This window comes from Polistes canadensis, unplaced genomic scaffold, assembly GCF_001313835.1.
Source record: "Polistes canadensis isolate GaletaPanama2010 unplaced genomic scaffold, ASM131383v1 scaffold_32, whole genome shotgun sequence".
Lineage (NCBI taxonomy): Eukaryota > Metazoa > Arthropoda > Insecta > Hymenoptera > Vespidae > Polistes > Polistes canadensis.
The window spans coordinates 993,394-1,016,942 of record NW_014569579.1 but is presented as its reverse complement, the minus strand read 5'-3'; the positions used below and the strand labels follow the sequence as shown (position 1 = coordinate 1,016,942).

At 31.5% G+C, this 23,549-nt stretch overlaps 1 protein-coding gene across 6 annotated transcripts in view; it reads right to left on the bottom strand.

Moving 5' to 3' along the window:
• LOC106784209 (guanylate cyclase 32E-like) overlaps window positions 1-23,549 on the bottom strand; it is a 77,204-nt gene that overhangs the window by 9,828 nt on the left and 43,827 nt on the right. For all 6 annotated transcript variants that reach the window (XM_014743509.1, XM_014743504.1, XM_014743510.1 and 3 more), the window contains exon 5: window positions 20,574-20,771. In XM_014743509.1, the coding sequence (XP_014598995.1) occupies window positions 20,574-20,771 (198 nt within the window). The remainder of the gene's footprint in view (window positions 1-20,573; window positions 20,772-23,549) is intronic.

Genomic DNA, 23,549 nt, shown 5'->3' with positions numbered 1-23,549 from the left:
TATCATAAATATTATAAAAATTTACTTTATAATATAAATCATTTTTAATATATTATAAAATAAATCATATAAAATTCATTTTCTTTTTTATTTTCAATCCACTATCATAATTATCGGTATATTATACAGAAAAGATTTAAATAAATAAAACGGATCGGAATCGATTAATAAACGTAATACATCATATTATATATTAATATGAGTAGAATTTTAATATTAAAATGATTAGAATTTTGTTACTTTTTACGTAATAACATCTCTGGCTTGATAAATATTCTATCCTTCACAATCTATCACTTTTCTAGTGGTATGGCGAACTTTCGCTTCCTTGATCCATCGCGATGACAGTAACTTTCAGATCGAGGATCGAGAAAATCTTGCGAACCGTAACAATCTGGTTCTGCAAAACGATAAAGTGAATGATTATATGTTAAAAGTAGGAACGCAGAATTGCAGCCGGTGCTCTCGGATCTAACGCTATGCGAGAAATAAATTGACATGACACAACGCGACGCGACGCAACGCATATCGCCATGACGGTGAAATCATTGTAATCGGCACGTAAAACAACGCGCTCAGTTTCCAATTGATTTCGACGCTGCTCTTTTGGTGAAAGAAATATCATCACAAATATAAAGATTTATATGCTGTTATATATCATATCCGGAATCTGTAAATACGGGTTTGTTTGATTTATTTGATAATCAATGATTTTGTCGTTAATCTTTGGTATACGAATGACGATTTAAAACCACTTTGTCTAATATATTTATATTTAATTAGAAAAAAGTGATTTTATTTATGGTCTCACTTTTTATTATGTAAATTCATAAACTAGTTCGATAATTATATACAGATATAATTAATGATATTATTAAATTATTATAATTAGAAATAAAAGAAAAAAAAAGGTAATTTAATCTTAGATCTTACTTCTTATGATACAATTTGATTTGATTGTTCAATCATCGAAGATGCCTAATTGAATTATTTCATAAACGATAAAAAATCAATGAAAAAGTAGAATATTTTCGATATCATGAATGATGTGAAAGATCGATTGATCGATCGTTTTCATAACTTGTATCGCGTTTGTTTGTTGTGCGATTTTGGAGATCGGTCGAAGTATATGAAAGTGACCCGCTTGGTAGGTTTATCCTTGTTCGTCGACGAGGTGAGGTGGGCTTTGGTCATTGCCGGCTCGACGTGGTGTTATTCTGAGCTCCACTCGGCTATATTTAGACGAGACCACCTTGAGGGAGCTCGAGAGTCGAGATCTCCAACGTGCTACACACAACGGACGGGTTTCTCTCTTCTCTCTCTCTCTCTCTCTTTCATTCGTGCACTCCCTTTATCTATACTCTCTCACGTCCAAGTCGTCTTCGTCTTTGAGTTGTGCAACGCGTCTCCACGACCGTTCGAAAAACAATCGAGGAATCTCACTGCTCGTTTGCGGAGGCGAGGAGATCGATTCTAACTACGTCACGTGATCGATTCAACGATCTATCGATGTTAAAACCTCTTGATCTTCGAAATCCTTCATTAATGGATTATTACTTATTATGATTATATTTTAGGCACTCGTATTAATTCAAACTAATTGATTTAATTTCGATTTTATTCAGGCAAATACGTGTATTGATTATGAATCAAATTTTGTATCATATTATGTAACTATGACGCTCTTGCATATTATATGTGTGTATTATATTTCATTTGTTTATTATTATATTATAATATTCATGCAAATTTTTGGATACTCATTGTAAAATGAGATTAAATTTGCAAATTATTAATCAAGGATATATTATTTATTATTGCAAGTCATTTTATAAGAGTAAATTATTCGTAATCTATTATAATCTAATATTATATATGTAATCGCGTGTATATTGATTTATTGGGCGAATTTGTGAAACACTGTAATATAACATTAACGTGAATAAGTTTAATGAATGAATGTCATCGTTAAGTAGAACCGATTTAGCAATGTTAAACACCGGCGAAACGTGAATTGTGAACTCGGTGGAATCAAATACCGGCATGGTGAATGCGATACTACAATGCCATGACCTCCGAAGTATGCGTTCAGAGTGAAGATAAGCGATCTCTTAGGCTCGATAGATCGTTGTTTAGCTTTTAATATCGTGACTCGTTACATTATGTTACGAAATCGTGTGTATATATCGGTTATATTTTCGACACCGTTGATTTCCTTCCTGCTCGTACGAAACGGAAGTTACACCCAAACAAGTTCCGAATGAAATATTTAAATCTTTTATTTGCTTATTGTCAATAATTTTTAAATACATGTAATGATAGAATTATAACATATTCAATAATTAATGTAACTTTCTAGTAGATCTTGTTGATAAAAAATTATAATTATATAATTTTTTAATTATTTCCATATTTATATTTATTTATACTCGATAGATAACATATATACTTTTTCACAAATTTTCTAAAAAGAAACATTACATATAGAAAGTTAATTATTTAGTATAAGAATATAATTACATATGAAAGTTAAAAATCAATTCAACTCAACATAAATAAGATTGTGAATATTTTGAAAAAGATCTCGAATTACAGTTTTCGCGAAGAATCCTTATGTTATAGTAATCTTCTCTCTTTTCCGGAAAGCAAGTGAAACTTGATACGGTCAAGTGCCTACACTAAAGGTATGCTCCGTCGAATGAACTCTTTGAGTATTAAAAAGGATTTTCGTGAGCGAGGTTCTAAAAAAGAAAAAAAGAAAAAAAGAAAAAAAGAAAAAAAGAAAAAAAGAAAGGAAGAATCCGTTCGAAAACGAAAAAATTCATTTAATATCCAAGCCCTGAGCGATGAAAAATAAGATGATTCCTCCTACGAGTTTTGTGAACGATTGAATGGGTCTTCTTATCGAAAAAAACGACTTCAATTTCTTCTTCGAAAATACGCAAGGATTCGTTCCGATCTTACCCGAGATCAAAGTTAGCAGCAATTTAATCGGCGTATCGAATTCTACGAGCGTACAAAATACAGGTAAATTCAGAAGGGTCAGCTTCCTGCGTTGTTGGTGTAAGGTGGAATCAAAATAAAAGGAGAAAAATATTGAGAAAAGGAAAAGGAGGAGAGCCCGTAAACGTTTCCTTCGAGAGGACACCAATAATGGCATCGTTGAAAGGAGCCGATCCTGATGGTTGGAATGAAACGATCGCTTCCTGGAATTCGCGAGCGTGCGAACGGATCGGCAAGTACGTTGTCAGGGTCGTTAATGGTGGCTATTAGAGTTCGGAGAGAGATTGTTCACGTTCGTGGACCTTGTTGAACGAAAGGCCAGATAAATTTGTCGCTTTTTGACGATTCCAATCTCGTTTCCTTCATATCCATGAAAATATTTTCGAATAGACAAGTTTCTAATTGAATTTCATCCAATTAAACGAATTCATATTACTTTTAATATTTAGTTTGTTGTTTTATTTAAACAGTCATTTTAATGAATAATAAATTGACGTACATAGAAAACGATTAGTTGTATATATTTTAGAGAGTATATATTTTTTTACTGCTCAATACAAACAAGTTATTAATATAAATAAGAATTGAGTCTTTTGTCTTTTAAATTATGATTTATAATAAATAATGAATAAAACTATATATGTATATTTTTCTTTTACCTTAAATAAAATAAGAAAAATAGTGAAACAAATATAGATATACCAGTAAAGTCCAATGGTGAGGTGTTGCAAATAATTTCGAAATATACTTGACTTTCTGAGAGAGAAAGAGAGAGAAACAGAGAGAAAGAAAATAAGAGAAAATAAGCCACGTCGAATAAATTATATATCTCCAAGTGTTAAATGAAAATTAACGAGACGTTCTCGACATGGTTTTGCTGCTTACTGTTTTTCTTCTCTTTCTCTTCTAAAATTCGTCTAATAGAACAGGTACTGCCAAGTTTATGAGATTTTTACAAAATTACGTCATATTATAGTTAGAATAAAAACGAAACAATCGTATTTCGCGTCCTCGACCGTAACATTGCTATTTTTAACTAGCTTACGACTTTGATTCGCGAGCTATTATGTATGCAACCACTATCGAGAGAATGCTCAACGATGCATTGAATGTTTGCTTTCTAAGTAAAAGAACATTTGTATAATCGTCCTTTGAATAAAAAAAAATTTCTTGCTTAGATTGATTATCTTGATTATTTTAAGACGATAATAATAATCAATCATATTTTTTTTATCACAATTATACTTGTCGACTGATTCAAAATTACGACGATTTCAATATTCATTGAGATTTTACATAATTTCTATCGTCAATGGATATCGAAACTTTTTTTTGGCTCTCTTTATAATTTATAGAACGTTCCACATGTATTATATTTCTTAAAAGTTATTCAAATAATAATTAAATATTAAATTAATATTCCCGATAATTTGTATTGTTAATGGTTATTGTGAAAATTTAATTTATTTATCCTTATAATTTATATAACAAATCTACTTCTATAAGTTGATCACAGTCTACATTTTATATAAATCGTTCTTCAATCAAAAACATTGATAAATGATTTAAAACAAAAAAAGAAAAAAAAGAAAAAAGAACTTAGAAATCGTTTGAATCGATATATATCGGTGTACTCTCATGAAATTGTTGTACGTAAGTAAGTATTTACCAACCTACCTTCTTTAGAATTCTCGTGTAGCTCTATTTATATTCCCCGAGCGTTCATTAGAATTTCCTTTAGCGTTCTCCGAAAGGAGGGAAAATTTAAAGACGTCGGTTGTGTCGCGTCGCAGTATAAAACAGCACGATAAACTCGCGATAAACGAAGAAAAGGAACGTTTAAATCCAACAGCCTATCTCTCTTTTACATATATATATATATATGTATACACATATGTAGGTATATACACATACATACAAATAAGAGTTGGATCTTCGGTCGTTCAATTCTTTGGCAGTGCCGATGGCAACCGTTGCCGTTGATCTTTCTTTTGAGAACCGTCGGCTTGCAACGAGAGCCAAAGGTCACGATCAAAAGGCATCGGCTGGATTGTGACACGCTTCAAGGACGCTCGTGGTAGCTCGAGCTCTAAGAAAGAAAGAAAGAAAGAAAGAAAAAAGGAAAGAAAGAGAAAGAAAATGATCGACGACGACGAGCTACATCTTCGTCTTCGTTGTCAAAGAGACACGCTGACAGAGTCTCGATCATTATCATCCTTGGGATCATTGTTCGTAGTACACGTATTATATATATATGGATTTACGCGCATGTATGTATATGTATATGCACGTGTACACGAGACGATAGCCGCCGGCTGCGACAGGTGTTTCGGTGAAAGTGACAAAATATCGTTCGAACATCTCGTGACTATTCCGATGATAACAGGATGTTTATTCTCTTTCGTGTCGTGACCCCGAAAATATTTGAATTTTATCATTCTTTATAATTTTATCATCTCTCTTGCTTTTTTTTGTAAATATAGATATAGGTATATGTAAATATGTACGTACGTACATACACACATGCATTTATATATTCGTACGCCCCCCTTCAAGTATAATATTTTGTTTACTATTACGTAGAAAATTAAATATAATATGTAATATATATATACATATATTTGTATATGTGTGTGTATGTTTTACATTGCAGTGATTATTAACAATTATTATTTATCTATCTATATATCTGTTTTGTTTTTTACATTCTTTAATGGTATTTTTCATTCATCTATATAAAAAATTATATATAATATACGTATATTGTTTTTTATTTCAAAGTATAATATATGAATAAATAATTTGTGCATTCCAGGTCTCCTTTATTTATTTTACTAGTATTCATTCGAGATAAATATCATAGAATTTCTTTGAAGGCAGCTAAGGATCGAAACGAGAAACGTTCGAGTATCCGACGCAACACAGCAGAAATGTTATATACATATATACATACATGGATTGTATATAAAATAAATTCAAGGTAATCGTAGCAATTCGCAAAAGTACCCGCGATGAATTCTCTTATTATGCAATAAACCATTTGGCTTCTAAGAATTAATTACTCTTCTCTTTTTCGAAGCACGGTGACTCAAATTACAGAGTACTACCGAGCGTTCGACGATTAAACGCAGATCCTGCCAATTAATCTCGATCGATTGAACACAATCTATCCTTTTCTCTCTCTCTCTCTCTCTCTCTCTCTCTCTCTCTTTTTCTCTTTTATAATCGTGAGTTTACTATTATTATTCTCGTGTATCTCTATCGGTATTACGACGATTGTTGCATAATTTTGACATTTGATCTAATTATTTACTATATGTATTCATCTAACCAAATGTGTACCATTCCAATAATCTATTTATCTGTTATACTTTTAGAAGTTAGTACTTATAATAGCTATGCAATATATAATATATCTTTATTTAATAAAAGAAAAAAAAAAAACACGCTTATCAAAGTTTATTTGAAAAATTTGTGTAGTTCGATGTTAATAACAACAACATATTCGTTATATTTATTTATAAAATAATATATAATCGATCGCGCTTAAATGAAGGAAAATAATGGAATAGAATAAATTAGATTAAAAAGACAAAATTTATGCGTTTTTTTTTTTTTTAAATTCTTGACTCTTATCTGACTATACTTAACAATTAACAAAAATAAAATCATCAGTTTTCTTTTTATATCAGTAAAGTAAAAGGGAAAAGAGGAAGAGAGAGAGAGAAATGTACTTAAAATATTTAAATAAATAGGCGGGAATATTTAAATCGAATAACTTGTTGTTTCGATAGGCGAGTACGGAGCTCGAACATCTGGCAACAACATACGGCACAACAATCTCTTCACGTAAATAACACGAATAGATACGAATGATAGAGAAGAGAAAGAGAGAGGGAAAGAGGGAAAGAGGAAGCAAGTAAGAACCAGAGAAAGAGAGAGATATATATATACACGCGTCCGACGCAAACGAGGAGGCACGATCGAGCACACGATCGCACGCGTGCCTTCACACGGATAGGGCAGTGCTTTCATTTATTCATAAATCAACAGCGTCTATTTATAGTCGCGGGACGGACAAATAGCGATAGAGTTGCGCACGCGCGTATATCCTTGAATGTGACGAAACAACTTTCGGAAAGTCGTGTAAATCAAATTACGATTCCTAAGTTAAGAAATTCGATTTCGAGAGAGAGAGAGAGAGAGAGAATCGATAACGTCGATGGCAACAGCTACGCGCGGCCTCCATAAATAAAAATACCAACAATTTCTTGTCTATTTTCATTTTATTTTTCCTTTTGCATTCTCTTTCGTTCATTAAAACTGTTGATATTTCGTAGATTTAAATGGGAGATTTACAATTTTTAGAAAACTGTTCTTAAACAATACTATTCTTTACAATAATATTCAAAATATTGAGAGAAATATTTTTGAAAAATATTATTCGTAAAACAAGCATGCAATGTAAAATAGCTTGAAATATTTTATATATTTCTTTATATGATATAAATTAATATACGATAAATAATTATTCATAAGGCAACGTTATTAATGCCACGAATTACTAACTATTGCAATCAGAAATTGTTTAAATGTTTAAATTATAAATTTAAATTTGTATGATCTGCGACAAAATTTTGAAATTACGATTTCCATTTTTTTTTTTATTTATATTCATTAATTCGTTTTGTTTCTCTCGAACAATAAAAATATTTCTTTTTATACATGCTTTAAATAGTTTCTACAATGGACGTTTAAGTTCGTTGAAATTCATAGGAGTAGCGAGCATTTAATTAAATTTTTTTCCTGGTTCGCGACATTATGGTTGGAATTAAACAGAATAATAACAATCTATTATTACAAGGATTGTTGAGTCATAGATAATGAATCATTTGTAATTAACAATGTTGAGAAGCAATGTACTCTCCTAGAACTTCAGTGTTACTAGTTTATAGTATCGTTATGTAAGAAGAGTTTTGTTCACTTGATTAGCCAATCAACGCGACAACTTGATCCCGGTTGCGTGCAACGACTGAAAGAGTAACTTGGTCATATCGATAGACACGATAAGTTTCATGTAAAAACTCATAATCATTTACAGCTAATCAACACGAATAAAATGACATTATAATTAGATTGAAAATCTTGAAATAAAAAAAAATAAAATAAAATAAAATAAAATAAAAAAGAAGAAGAAAAATTACATAAAAATTGAATGAGTTTTGTGATTGTATAAAAATATCTACATCTCGTAGAAGACGAATAAAAAATTTATTGTAAATATTATTAGAGCATAAATAATTGTGAAGACAAAATTTATAGTAAACAGATTGATATTTGAAATCTATTGGGAAAAGGATTGAAAGATCTTTGACGACAAATGGCAGTAGTAGTGTAATCACATAGAATCTAATGTTTTTCCCATCGATACCAAAATAGGTTCAACAGGTAAATTCTAACAGGTAATGTTGTAGTTGTGTTCAAAGGTTCAAAGTACAAGAGAGTAAGAATTCTCGCGAGAATAACGTGGACTCGTGATCCTCCTCCAACTTCCTCTTTCTTTCTCGTACTTGTACGAGCGTGCGTGGTTAACAAGTAGAAGAAGAGGAGAGGGAATAACAGAGTAGCATGGGAACGAGTTGCTCTTGGTTCGTTGCTGCTGGTATTGCTTCGCAACTGCTCGATGGCGTTCGTTGTTGCTATTGCTACTGACCCGTTCCATCTTCCTTCCTTCCTTCCTTCTTTTTATTCTTTCCTTTGGCCTGTCGTTCGGCCAAGCAATAGTCCGGACTATATTTAGCTTGACGATAAACACTGGCAGTTAGCAGCAAGCCACACTGCTGTACCACCATCGTTGCTGCTACGCATCATAAACTTGCACCGATCTTCTATACATCGAATATATATACTCGAACTATGATTAATATTGGCTTAATGGCCGATTTCAACGTAAAAGTGTATACGTGACGAAAATTTAACAATCCTATTCAATATCGGAAATAAAAAAACTTCTGATAATATATTTGTGATATTTTCAATTGTGATCTTCGAAATATTAACATTTACAAATTTTTTTCTTTAGTTTTAAAAGTAAGGTATATAAATCGAAGATTTTTACGATTATTAGATTTTGTTTTTTTTTTAATATTCTAAAGATTTAATAAGAGAGAAAGAGAGAGAGAGAGACGTTTTTTTTTCTTCTTTTTACAATGATCGAATCCCTCGAAATACTACACGAAATTTAGAGTTAGAGATATACGATTTATCTAATTCTCATTAATTGTTTAATTAATTTGAAGATTATCTTTTAAAAAGTCGTCATTATTTTAGTAGTAGGGAGGTTAGAAGTTGCGATAAAACGGTATCGCCACGTGCTACTAATTTTTTCAACCGAGTGCATTCGAAAAGCTGGCGTAGCTCGCGCGATAAGTCTTTTACCGTATGCGGACGGTGCAATAAATGTAAGAAATTAATGACTTGGCGATACCGTTGAACGAACCTGAGGCTGCGTACATACACGACTACTCGCAACATTCCCAATTTGGAATGTCCTCGTCTCTAAGCCTATCGTCTGAGAACGGACATCTTCTTTTTTCTGCAGACTAAAGATTTTCTCTCTGTCCATTAACCATCGTGAACTCGTTCCGCCTCGGGTATCCTATCTCTCTCCTCCCCTCCCCCGCCCATTCCCCTCCGTCATCTCTCTCACTCTCTCTCTCTCTCTCTCTCTCTCTTTCTCTCTCTCTTTCACTTTAACATCTCGATCCTAACGGGAAATTTCTAATTTATCCAATTTGCTAAGTCCCCTTAACGGATACGAATCAATCGTAGGAATTCATTGAATCCCATGGGACTTAAAATGATTATAATACTACATAATCGAAAATAGAAAGATTGTAATTCTAATCGATAAAATATTGACATAGGAGAAAGTACTTATTACGTATTCAATATTTGTTCTAAGAACGATTCAGGCAATAAGAACCTCCTTCAAAAGTAGCTAATTCGTGAATGGAAATGATTCAAAATTAAGATTTGAGAGAAATGACTTCATTATTATATTTTACTTTTTTATTAATAGCTTGTGTTAATATTGATATTATATAGTCTGTCATAATAAAAATAATAATAGATTTAAGTTTTTTTTTTTTTTTTTAATATTTCTCTTATTCATTCATGAACCCATAATTATTCAATTCATGAACCATGATACCTTTCGTTTCTCACTTCTTTTATCTATATATATATATATATATATATAGGTTCGTTCCTTTTCCGATTCAGTCAGTCACAGTAAGCGTCAGTAAGCAAGAGAGCGTGTGTTTTCAGAGTAAGCAATACTTTCGGCTAAATATAGTTGCCGATAAAAGCAGCCACTTGGACATGTGCTAAACTGATAACGGACACCCGCTATAATACGGTTGCCGTAATACCGTTCGCAACGCGTCGTAATGCCGTTTGATTTATGCACCTTTCGCACCGTTATTGTATCCATGAACATAGGAACGATTGATAGATCGATCTATCGTTAAAACTTTGCTACACCATTTTAACGCGTACGTATTTACGTACATATTTACGTTGAATGATTTTTTTTTTTTCTAATGTTTCTTTTATTCAGGAAACGAGCGTACTTTCACCGAATGGACGTCAATCGAATGAATTCGATTGAAAATCTCATCAATAATATAACTATGCGTGAGCTCGATATTTAATGTTAGTTTGTTTTATGTTTATCAAGCAATACGATACTGCAATTGGCTCGTTTAAAAATACGATCGAGGGCATTTATTTATACGCGAGTAACTATTTGAAATAATATTTTTTTGTTATCTAACTAGCGTAATCATATATGTAATTTATGATCTATATAGCTCTCATTTAGTGGTATTAAATATATAATTGTTAAAGATATTTACTTGAAATATATTAAGTGAAGTATTGACAAATTGTTTTAATAAAAGTTTTTAAGAAGTCTAAAAGTAGAGTTATAATTGCCTTGTGGACAGCTCATACGTATATATATACATGTTATATATACAAGGTTTTTCGCCTAACTCGAACACCTAAAATATCTCGTTTATTTCGTACGATAAATAAAAATGTTAAAGAAAAAAAATATTCTGTTCGAAGGCGTCGATTTGGTGATGGGCCGAATTTTTTTACAAGGTTATTTTTTTCGAGATATCACAGTCATCGTATTTTTTTTTAAATGAGACTGCATATTTTTATTACAATATTCTTATAGCTTATAAAAAACCGAATCCAATAATGTACAACATGTTAACCTTCAGTGACTATCACGCTTATAATCATTTGTTATTTAACATTTCAAGAAAGGTTATAATATGTTTGATGAAAAATTATTGGAAATATTTGCATTGCAAGAGCTGCATAAATTCTTAAAATATATTTTTAGAGAAGGAATATAATGAATTGACTGTAACATAAAATTTATATACATTTGTCTTACATAATAATAACTTGAAATATAAAATATATTACTAAATTAAGAAAAAAATGGTACTGAAATTTATAGAGTTAAAAATAAAATCGAATAAAATTGGATATTTAAAAATAAAATGAAATTTAATAAGCAAATTAACAATTCAAATTTAATATTTAACGACGTAGAACTACCTTACCGGTCTCGGATATGTTAAGAATGGTATGCAAGTTTAAAGATAGAATAACTCGAAACTTGTCGTCAGTTAGATTAGAAAATACGATTCTTTTAAGTTCATTAAATGAATATTTTACATAGAAGCTACGGAATCCGATAATTTGATGTTGCACTTTATGTATTGAAATAAATACCATTCGAAGATATTGATGTATATACATGAAATTTTTCGACTTGTTCTTGAAATTTTAATCGATATATAAATTATTTACAGACACGGAAGTGAGGAATCGAAGAATGATATAGTAAAAGGTGACCTTGAACCGATTCTCGATGGATTGACGACGACGCTCCTTGCGTCTTGACCTAACCCGAGTTTTTATTAGTATTTGAAAAAAATTTATTTCCATATCGCGTTGTCGGTGAACGGCTTGATCATAGAGAAAACCACGGAAGGTGGAGCAATATCGATGTGTGGCTTGGTTATTATTCATCCATATTACATTGAAAATTCGCGGTCAAGTATTCTTGCTTGGAACACGTGCAAAAACAAAAACATACGTTTTTTTTATTCTTCAAAGCTGTGTTATAATAATTTACATTGTGAAATAATTGACATTTAAATAGTATTTATGTAACTATTATAAAAATGTATGTAATAACATAATTACTATACATTAACGTTTAATGTTATACATGCGTAATACTTTAGTTTAGTTTTTATTCAATTTTATTAAAAAGAACACAAAATTATAATTACTCGATTCCTTTCACTTTAATAGTTGTTAAGAAGTCAATTTATTTTTAAGCGTGAAAACTATTACACATACATACATACATATATATCTTTAATATGTAATAACAAAATCGTGCTCAGTAAGCGAATTAAACGACCGTTTAAATTTCTGAAAATCTTGGCGAGCGAAGTAACGTCTTTGTCTTCATCTTGATCGTAAAACGAGGAAAGAACATCGCCTTTGCCCGGTCATACATTCTTGTTGAACGAATGAATACGCGTCGCTACATTGGGATTATAATTGGTGCCGACCAATTAAGGATTAATTAAGTGTATTTTAGTCTGAAACCAGCCGCGTCGTCGTCACTTGAGGCGGCATCCACATTATTAAGTGAACGCATAAGAGTGAGAGTGAGAAAGAGAGAAAGAAAAAAAAAGATAATATGAATTACTTTATTATTATTATTATTATTATTTTGTCAAGAGAGTTGAATAAAAGTATTGCGTATTAGAATATTTAAAAAAAAAGTAAATAAAGTCATAAAAAAAAATCATTTAAAAAAATATATTCGATTGTGAATATCAAATTAATAAGTATATTTACACTCAGATAAATAGATAATACAAATTATTTAATAACTAAATCGAATGAGATAAATGATATTTCGATGTCTCGCAACACGCGGTAAATTATATTCGGTCGAATGATTCAATCAAAAATGTTTTTTTTTTTCTAAATCAACTATTTTCTTCTTGAAAAGACGATAAGAAAGCGTGAAATTGGACGAGGAGTATGAACGAATTGGTATGATTATTTTAATATTATTTTAAACGACCCTTTTGGAGAAGAAAGATGAACGTGAATTAAATTGAAATAAACATTTAAGTTCACGTGTAACATCGCGTTTACCCAAGAATCATGCTTTAACGAACACTTTCTTTTTGCGAATCGATATTAATTAATTTAGATTGTTGTGCAATACCGAGATAAATGTCCAGTTCCTTAATTGAGATTGAAACGTAGGAAAAATAGAGCAAGAGAGAGATGATAAATGATGTTGCAAATGTTTAATAATAAAAAAAAAAAAAAAAATAAAAATTAAATTAAATAAAAGTTTAAAGAGAAAAAATGAAAAAATTCTTCTTAAAACAATATTTTCATTTCTCATTTTTTTAAATTTCTACTTTTGTTAATTCTTTCTCTTTATCTCTTGTACTTTTGTTAAAATTAATAATAATTTATAAGACGTGTAGTCTATTTTCTTGGACTTATAAAGAAGATGACTCGAATGTCAGTACTGTCTATTTTTAATTATCGATGACTTCATCAGACCAGTCTGCTTCGTAAAGTGTTTTTAATTTTAATCGAAAGAACTTCCTATACAATTTCAGTTTTCGTTTTATACTTTATGCTATAATACAATTTATTTTTTATTTCTCTTAAACAATTCATTATCATTTTATATAATACGTTTGAATTCGCGAATGGAAGATCATTACAAATTTCGAATAAAAAAAAAAGAAAACAAGAAAATTCGTTTATTTGTTTGGTTTTAAGATCAAACGTTGGTGATCCAATTGAACTTATTTCACGGGTTTCTTTAAAAATACTTTTCTCATCCAGACAGAGAGTAATACGACACACAGAAATACGTTTCTTCAAAGTGAACGAATCAGTTCACATAAAACCGGTATGTACGAGTTTTCCCACGTTCTATTCGTTCTTTCATACTCGATTCTATAAATAAAATTTAACTGTGCGCGAACACGGAGACACACGACCCTCAACCTATTTTTTTTTTTCCGTTTCTCTTTTTTTCTCTTTCCCTCTATCTCTTTTTTATTTTTCGTTTCTCTACTCCAATTACAATGAATGTATTCTCCCTTGAACAAGATTCTTTTGATTCAAGGTCTACTTGGCTTTGTATTAAAATATAAATCGGATAAATCGGATAATGTTATATAAAAATCGACTGACCCATTTTTTTTTTTCCAACAAATTTCTCTTTTTGTTTCATTCAACTAGGTCGATTATCAAAAAGTACATAAGATACAGATTTAAATTCAGTGAAATAATTCATTTCCACAAATTCTCTTATAGATAATAATAATTATTTTATTCTCGATGAAAGCTGCCAATTAACGAACACTCTTAATCCGTGATATAATTATACACTCGGTCGCGAATAAATGATAATGCACACACCGAATCGGATCGATTCTCGAAAAACCGGTATTCTCACGCTTCTTATGTCTGTTTGCATTGCTTATTTAAAGATGGCACTTACTACTTGCTAGCTATTGACCAAAATCGTCTGTCGCTCTTCACAGCTTACTTTAAAAGTAGCATTTACTACTTGTTTGCTGTTAACCACACACACACACAGAATCGTCGGTTCGCACTAATTATTTACAGACAACATTTACTACTTCCTTGCTATCCATCAAAATGGTCTAATTACAAATGTTATACCACTTTTCTCAATGATATTTAATCTACATTTCTTCGTTCGATCGATTGTTTATAACTAGTTTCAGATTTCACAGTTGATTTTAGAAGTCAAGTTGTAGAAAAAATAACAAGAAAGAGAAGAAAAATTAATCATTTTTGTAAATAGATTAAGTATAACGATTAGTTAAACGCGTTCGTTCTTCTTATAATAATAATATTTATCTGACAACGAATGAAATAATTGATATGTGTGAATGATAAAAGAAAATTAATTAATAAAAAGGACCTATTAATATTCAAATTATATTTTCATGATAAGACACAATCCAACAAGTGTTTTTAATCAAGTTTCAAGATTAATAGTAAATTCGATCAATCATTCTAGAAGATGTGTATCGTTTATATCTTAAGATGAATGATGCGTATTTTTCCGATTCTTAAAATGTCTATTTGTATAAGAAGACTAGTTAAATAAATTTAATGGTTAAAGTTTCATAATAAATAAACGATGGCTTTTTTAAAGTTTCATAGTAAATCGATCATTCTAAACATATTTATCGTTTAAATCTTCGAACGGATGAATCGAACTTTATATTCATATTTATATAAGAAGTATATTTAATTAATTTTAATGGTTACAATTTAATAATTATAGATCAAATCGATCATTTCAAAGACACGTGAATCGTTTATGAATGAATAAAAATCTAACCTTTTTTATTATTATTTATATTTTTGTATATAATAACATTAATTAATTAATAAAATGAATGAATTAACCGACCCGATCAATCTTTCTTTAGACAACAGTATCATTTAGATCTTCGAACGAATGATACTAATTTTTTTTTTTAAATAAGAAACAGGTAGTATAGAATCGGTCCACGATGTAGAGTCTGGGACAACGTCGGGCTAATATACCAGGCCAGACCAGGTAAGAGTCTACACGAGTAGTGCGTGGGGCATCAACAGGCTCGGTTATAAATAGATCGCGAAGGTCAGCAGAATCAGCAGTTTTCATGCAAATGCCCCCGTCGATAGAATAATTCGTTCCTTTCGAACAGAGTACTGATCGTTCGTCTCTATGTTACTTATCAGACTCATTCCATTTCGCTTCCCACTTCTACCCCTCCCCCCCCCATCCATTTTCTCTTACACACATACAAATTTAGAATGTAATTTTAGAGTTCTTTATTTCTCAATGATAGACTTTTCTTTATTATTTCTTTTTTTTTGTAATATTGTCAAATATTGTTAACTTATTAACATTTTTTATTGTTATATTCCTATGGCGATAATTATAGAAAATTGGATTAAGTAATAGAATTGAAACGATTGATTATTAGATTTATTTGTATATATAACGATTATTTATAGTATAAAATAAATTATATAATCAATTTTCTTCAATATTTTTTATTTATTTATTCTACTTTCATAACTATCCGCATATACGAGGAAAAATACAAATAGGAATAAATTAAATCTATTAAAAGATATAATTATGTGTCATATAGAAGCCAATTATCATCGAAATGATGTGAAGAAATCATTAATTAATATAAAAATAAAAGAAATAAGTTTTTTTGAAATAAATAACTAGATAAATGTTGTCAAGTGTACAGTAATTGGTAACCTAGAGGTATTACAACATAGCACGTAAGTATGTACATATAATAGCATTTAAATGCTATTCTTAAACATCCATCGTTGTTACGTAAATAAAACCCGGAAAAGACGGAAAGACAAATTAACCAAAATGAAACGCTACTTTGAAAATTAGTTATAAATATAATAAGGATTTGACCTTATCTATAAATAATTATCATTTTTTTTGTATATCAAAATTACGATTCTTATCCCCAGCTATATCACATATATATCAAATAACGCATACGTATGGTAAATACATAGATATGATTATAATCCTTTATTGATTCCGAAATTCGTTGACAACGAGTATACAACAATTCACAAAGACTCGAATAGAGTGGTAACTTTAATAACACCTCGAATATCCGCTTCGAAGTCTGCGCGTAACGTAAGCAGCATCAACAGGTGGTTGCACGAAGGAAGGTAGGTAGGTAGATAGGTACTACATATGTAGGTGTCATATATATGTGATTTTCTTACATACATACTAAAAGAGAGAGAGAGAGAGAGAGAGAGACAAGCGAAGTTGCGTTATCGAAAATTCCCACTGATTCTCTGTGGTATTCGTGCGTGTTACGAGCTTCACTTCGGCGCATAGGTGGGCATTACAAGCTCAACGTCCACCTACACGTATGTACCTAAATGGGTACTCGGACGTGCACAGGGTGGTCCACGCAATCTCGAGTCGCCTTCGTCTTTCGAGAGCCTTCGATCTTCCTTTCTCTCTCTCTCTCTCTCTCTCTCTCTCTCTCTCTCTCTCTCTCTCTCTCTCTCTCTCTCTTTCTTTTTCTCTTCATCTCCTCCTCTCGTTCTTAGTAAACCCGGATGACGCAGCGACATGCAAGCATGAGCGCATTTTAAGCGCTCTCTTTATGATCTCGATGTACTTTCTCTGCGATCATCGAAAATAATTATGAACCGAGAATGTCACAGATACGATATGCATCCACTTATCGTAACTGTCTATACTTTGGTAACTAAATGATAGAGAGCACTTCTTGCGAGAAGCTAACAATATAAATATTTTTAAATAAATTATAATTAAGTTATTCTTTCAAAATATAATAAATGTATAATAATATTAGTAATTTATATAACAAAATATATATATAATATTATAAGCACGTACAAAAAAATATACCATTTTTTGCAAAAGAAAAAAAAGATAATACGTGAAATGATTAAACAGGCTAACGGAAAAAATATTTGTAAAAATTTTTGTGAACCAATTTATCTAAATTTTATGTATTTTTGTGTACTGAAACCGTATTTGGTATCAGTTATTTTTTATCACCAACGATTCTCTTCCGATAAGGCATCATTTATAGATTTCAAAAAAATAGAGAAAATTTGAAATGAAAAATTAAAACATCATAGTTCTTTTTTTATTAAGTTATAATTATCACTTACACAATAATATTAAATAACTAAATGCGCGCGCGAATGTTAGATGCTTTTTTTTCCACACAGCATTCAATTATGAGCTGTATAGTTAATTTTTTTGTAAGTTTCCTTCACGTGGACTGAATAAAAGATATACACATTATTATCTTTTTCTCTTGTTTTTTTTTTTTAACAAAAAACAACTATATATTGTTGTTTTTAAATTATTATTATTATTACAATAATATTTGACGTGAATAGATTAATTATTCGAATTATTCTAAATTATTCGATTAAAAATGATCGAAAGATCGATCGAGGTAAGAAAGAGGTCGGTATCAAGAGAAATCGAGAGTACGATCCGTCTTCGTTTCACTTTTGCAAGATAAAAGAGTAAAATAAAAGTAAATAAATATAATGCATACGTTAAAAAGAGAGAGAAAGAGAGAGAGAGAGAGACGCGTACATGGCGCCAAGACGAGTCGGGAAGAGCTGCCGCCGTTAAAGGAATCCGACAAATTTGCTCGACGATACTCACCACTGCCGTCGAGTATAACGAGTGAAACTAGGTGAAAGTAAGTAGCTCTTTGCGGGAGAGAAGGGTCTTTTACAGGAGTGACGCGGCGTACTCACGTGTTTTACTCACGCTCCCCCTCCCCCTTCTCACCTCCTTATCAATTAATGATCTTTCTTAATGATATGGACTTAAAAACGATAAAAATAAGAAAATAAATATCTTCAGAGAAGAATTTCGAAGCATATATAACATACGAAGGTGAGTTAAAAAGTTTCGAGTAACAACAACAACAAATCTTTTTCTTTGCTGAATATTTTTAGCTGAAGTGTTTTTTAAGGACGGAATAGTTTATTGCACCTGTTTCCGTTGATTGATATTATTAACCCCGGATTAAATAATAAATAATATTTAATAATTAATGTTTTTGTGTGTGTGTGTTTCTTATATATAATTTTCATGTGACATGACTCAAAACAACAATCAGTACGCAAATCAACATTATATTATTTTATATTAATATTAATATTGGCAAACACGTATATGCATCCATAGCATTCAAAGAGTTACTATGGTACACTTTTGTAACCCAAATTATCTTCAAAGGTTGTCTTAATTAAACTTCAAAAGAATTACTTTAATTGGCATTACTTACAATTAAATAAAAACAAAATATTCATGAAGTGGAAAAAAAAATAAAATCAATTGCGACGACAAAAAATATAATGACATTTAAAAGTTAAAACAAATAACACGTGCGTATGTGTTTTTGCGCGTGCATTTCGTATCCACGTATTAAATGACTAATTCGAACCATAAGATCGGTATTACTGGAATGTCGTCAAGTATATACATACAGGTATATACATAAACGCCCGTCGCGTTTATCGCGGTTATCGAAGCTAATCGTGCGAGCTTTGCATATTTCGAAGTTCAACGACCTTGTGCGTGCCGCCGATCGATCGTCGATAAAATTATCGATAAAGATCGGATGCGATAATGAAACGTTTACCATTCCAGTCCGGGCTTCGACCGTCCTCCAGTTAAAAATCGATCTTATCTTGAATAATATGATCGATTTTTTCCACAAATTTTATGATATTACTTAAAAAAAAAAACAACGTTGATAAATATATATATACACACACGCGTATAAAAGAAATAGATTTTGCGTAATCGAGAACGACGGTTCGATTAAATGCACATTGCGAGATATAGTATAAAATATGAGAGAAATCTGCTACATCGACGATTATCTAATCGTTTTGCATCGTGTCGTATAGCTTTCAACATTTCTAACAATTTATGCGAATATATACACACATATTATACATATTAATGTATATGCGATACATATATTATACATATTAAAACTAACTAAAAGTTCAGTCTGCGCTTAATAAACAAAAAATTAATCATCAAAAGATAAATCATTTTATCGGCAAGAAATTGAAATGTTTATCAAGATTACAACCAATTTTTAATATTATTAAAAAATTGTTAATTATAAATATCGATAAGAGGAATATCTGAACGGTATAAAAATTTATAAACTATTTTTCGTTTCATTTTGAAATATAAATAAAAATATATGCGTGATACGCGAAGATGTATACGTATATGTGATATATATATAATATTATACGTAAAAGGATGTATCGTAACACGTGGACGAAAGCACACGTTTGCACGTGAGAGGGCAAACGTAACACGTAATTATATCGTCGAGCCGCGGGTGTTCAGATTGTCGAAGAAGAATAACCCTCGTCTAGTAAGTCTTTGACAAGACACGACGGCTTTCGAGCGAGCAAGAGACTCAACATACTTTCTCACGCTCCTATCAAATTAATCCTTCAATCTACCGATCTACTTTCGATGTTCCTGCATCCTTCGATCGCTTTATTAAAAGCTTTTACGTTCTACCTTTTGTAACGAAAAAATTCGTCACTATGTTCATTTAAATACTTGCTTATGTATTGTTTTTCTTTGTTTATTCCGACTTGTTGATATTTCGTCGAATTAGTTTCTTTTTTTATGATTATGTCGACGCAACTGTCTAATGATTAATTGCTTTATCCGAACTTGATGTGTTTTGTTTATCTATTTCATTTTTTTTTTTACAGACAAATTCACGGTTATATTAAAAAATCAATTGATCTGTATATTTTCATTTTGTATTCGTATAGTGAATTACAGTAAATCTACTCACGTAGCTGATCATTGGTATATTTCTTGACTGAGCGACTATAGCCTCGACATAACAGGAACCTTCGGGTCCGAAGAAGGCCGCGACCCCGTCGCAGATCATGTCGATCATAGCATTCGTGGCTTCTACGGTCTCTCCCCTTGTGTCGTTCCATCGCATCACCAGATTTACGTCTGGCAAAATATTAGGGTCCTTGTTGATCTGGAAAAAATGTGCAAATGTTAAAAGAACGTTTCAAAAAACAAAAAAAAAACAAAGTATAGATCTCTTTAAATTCTTCTATTAGGTAATCGAAATGATTGAAAATCATTCGCGAAAGGTTGGATAGAACAAAATGTTGAAAATATTTTTATAATAGAAAGAATTTTCTATTTTATTTCTTTCTTTCTTTCTCTCTCTCTCTCCGTCGTGCACAATCTTACTCGGTATATCCGGCTCCCGTATAAATATCACTCGCTCGGTTATTATGCAAATCTGAATTCCAGCAAACAATACTTTTCCAAGTAGTCACTATCCCGGTGTGCCAATTTACATGCTTGCCAACTCGAGTTGAAATTATAACCGTTGGTACCGTTGAAAAGTTCGCACGTGTAATAAATCCTTCTAGACCGCCACCCTCCTCCTTCTCTTCCTCTTCCTCATCCTATTTCTCTATTTCGTGTCTCCATCCGCGGATTCGCGAGTTTCCTTTTGAACATTGTACAGAAGCCATTATGCGAGTAACTATTCTACGTTCTCGCATGACTCCTACGCGAATAAAGAAGAGTGAGAGAAAAAGAGAAAAAAAAAGGATATTGCGAGTGGCACCCTCATTGCGTCGAATTTATATTCGTGACACGAGTTTCAGGAAGGTCGCCAGAAAACCGGCGAATCGAAGCAAGTGACAGAGAATCTTCGATAAAAGAATAGTTTATATTAGATATAATTTTTGTTTAATAATTAAATGTATTTTGCAATAAATATTGAATACAAATGAGTACAAAAGAAACAATTTTTTTTCTTTATTCAATGTTATTCATAAAAAATTGCATTATTGAATTTAAAAATTTAATATTTATAAATGTTAATCATTTGATTTAAAATCGCGAGGAACATTTATACAATTTTTTGCACGATACATTCTTGTGCAATTTAATGTACATCGATCGATAAGTAATGCATTAAAATATAATCTATTATAAATGACCCACGTATGTTTCCTTTAATCTACAATCTTAATGATTTTATTCGCATTTAGCTTTTTTGGAAATATTTAATTATTATTCTTTCCAAATGCAACATATAACTTTAGCGTTACATGTAAGGAACGAAAAGAAAGTATAAACGTTGAAGGCCATTACAATTTTACCAATCGGTTACATTTTGAACGAATGAAGGGCGTTCAGTTTGAAAAGGCGATGCGAATTCCAAGGATGATGAAAAATATTTTACAACTTGCTCATTTTATTTGGTTATATTGGAAGAAAGATAGAAATAGAGAGAGAAAGAAAAATAAATAAGTAAAAAATGAAATGAAAATACAAACGATCATATTTACGAATCCGTTTCATTTTACAAACATCGCTGAATAATCTCGACGAATGATAATAAGATCTTACATAGGAATAAAAAAAAATAAAAGAAAAAGAAAATGAAGAAAAATACGTTCGATCATTTGGATTATTCCGTTGAACATCGGATCGATCGACAAATGATGACGCCAGAAACAATCTCACGATTTTCATCATCGATCTTACGCACGCGACTGGTGGTCGCAGTTCTTCTCTCACGAAGCCGATATACGTTCCCGTTTACCGATCTCATTACCACCTACGTATGCTCTAGTTAACGCGGCAAATACCACACTTTTTTTTAATCATTAACTTGACGCAATGACGAGGATAAACCGTAGAAGGTGCACCTGCACGCAGGTAGGAACGCGTTCTCGCGACCAACAACAACCATGAGAACGCTTATTACGATATGGTAGGTATATGACGGATAAAGGCCGCGTTATAACTCGCCCAAGTAAGTGTCGTTCTGCTTACGGCAGCAACGCCAGGAGCCGACATTGCGATCGCGATGCTTACTCTTGCGTGACATATCGAGGTGTATAAATAAACGGCCGCGAGTTGTTTCCTGCGCGCCTTTTCTTAAGAAACTCTTCAAGAACTCCCCGAATCTCATTTCCTTTTAACGTTTTCGATTCGTTACTTTAATGAATTGATATTTTTTTTCCTTACGGATTGACAACACTAATCGAGGAGTACGTAAATATATTTCACAACGAGAATATAGATAATATTAATATAATTATTCGTTAACGATTTCGATAATTCACAATTTGTGTCGTTATATTTTATATGATTTCAATTGTTTTAATAATTTAATTTATTGTACATTCGTTTTTTTTTTACACCATTTATAAAAGCTAAATCTCAAGATCTTACGGATTTTTAGTCGAGATTGAGAGAAGGAATAAAAAGAAAAAAAACCAACAACAAAGTGAGAAAGTGAGTTATAGATAAGACATTTCTCCCAATACGAAGAGAAAGAAAGATTATCAAGGTGCGAAATAACCAACGAAGGAGGGAACGAGCTCTCTGAAATTAATAAGAAAAATCGATAGCAGAATGCACCGCGATGATTTCGAGCCGCGAAATAGGGTGGATACGGTTCGCGGCTGGTAATTACTGGCGGATGGCCGATTAATCTTTGACATAACGGCGTTTTATTTTCGCGCCAGGGTGATGGTGGTGGTGGCTACAGCTCGAGGCGCGATACGATCGGTTCATTTCGGGCATTCCCAACCCGTAACTTCTCTTTCTGTTTCTCTCGCTCCTTATTCTTTCACATGGGCACCCATACATACATCCACTCACAATCATGTATCACACGAATAAGAAAGAAAAAGAGAGAGAAAGATGAAAGACAAACGGATGCATACTGCAACTTGCAGAGAGATCTTCTCGAACTTGAGTTTGGGATAAAACCTGGGAG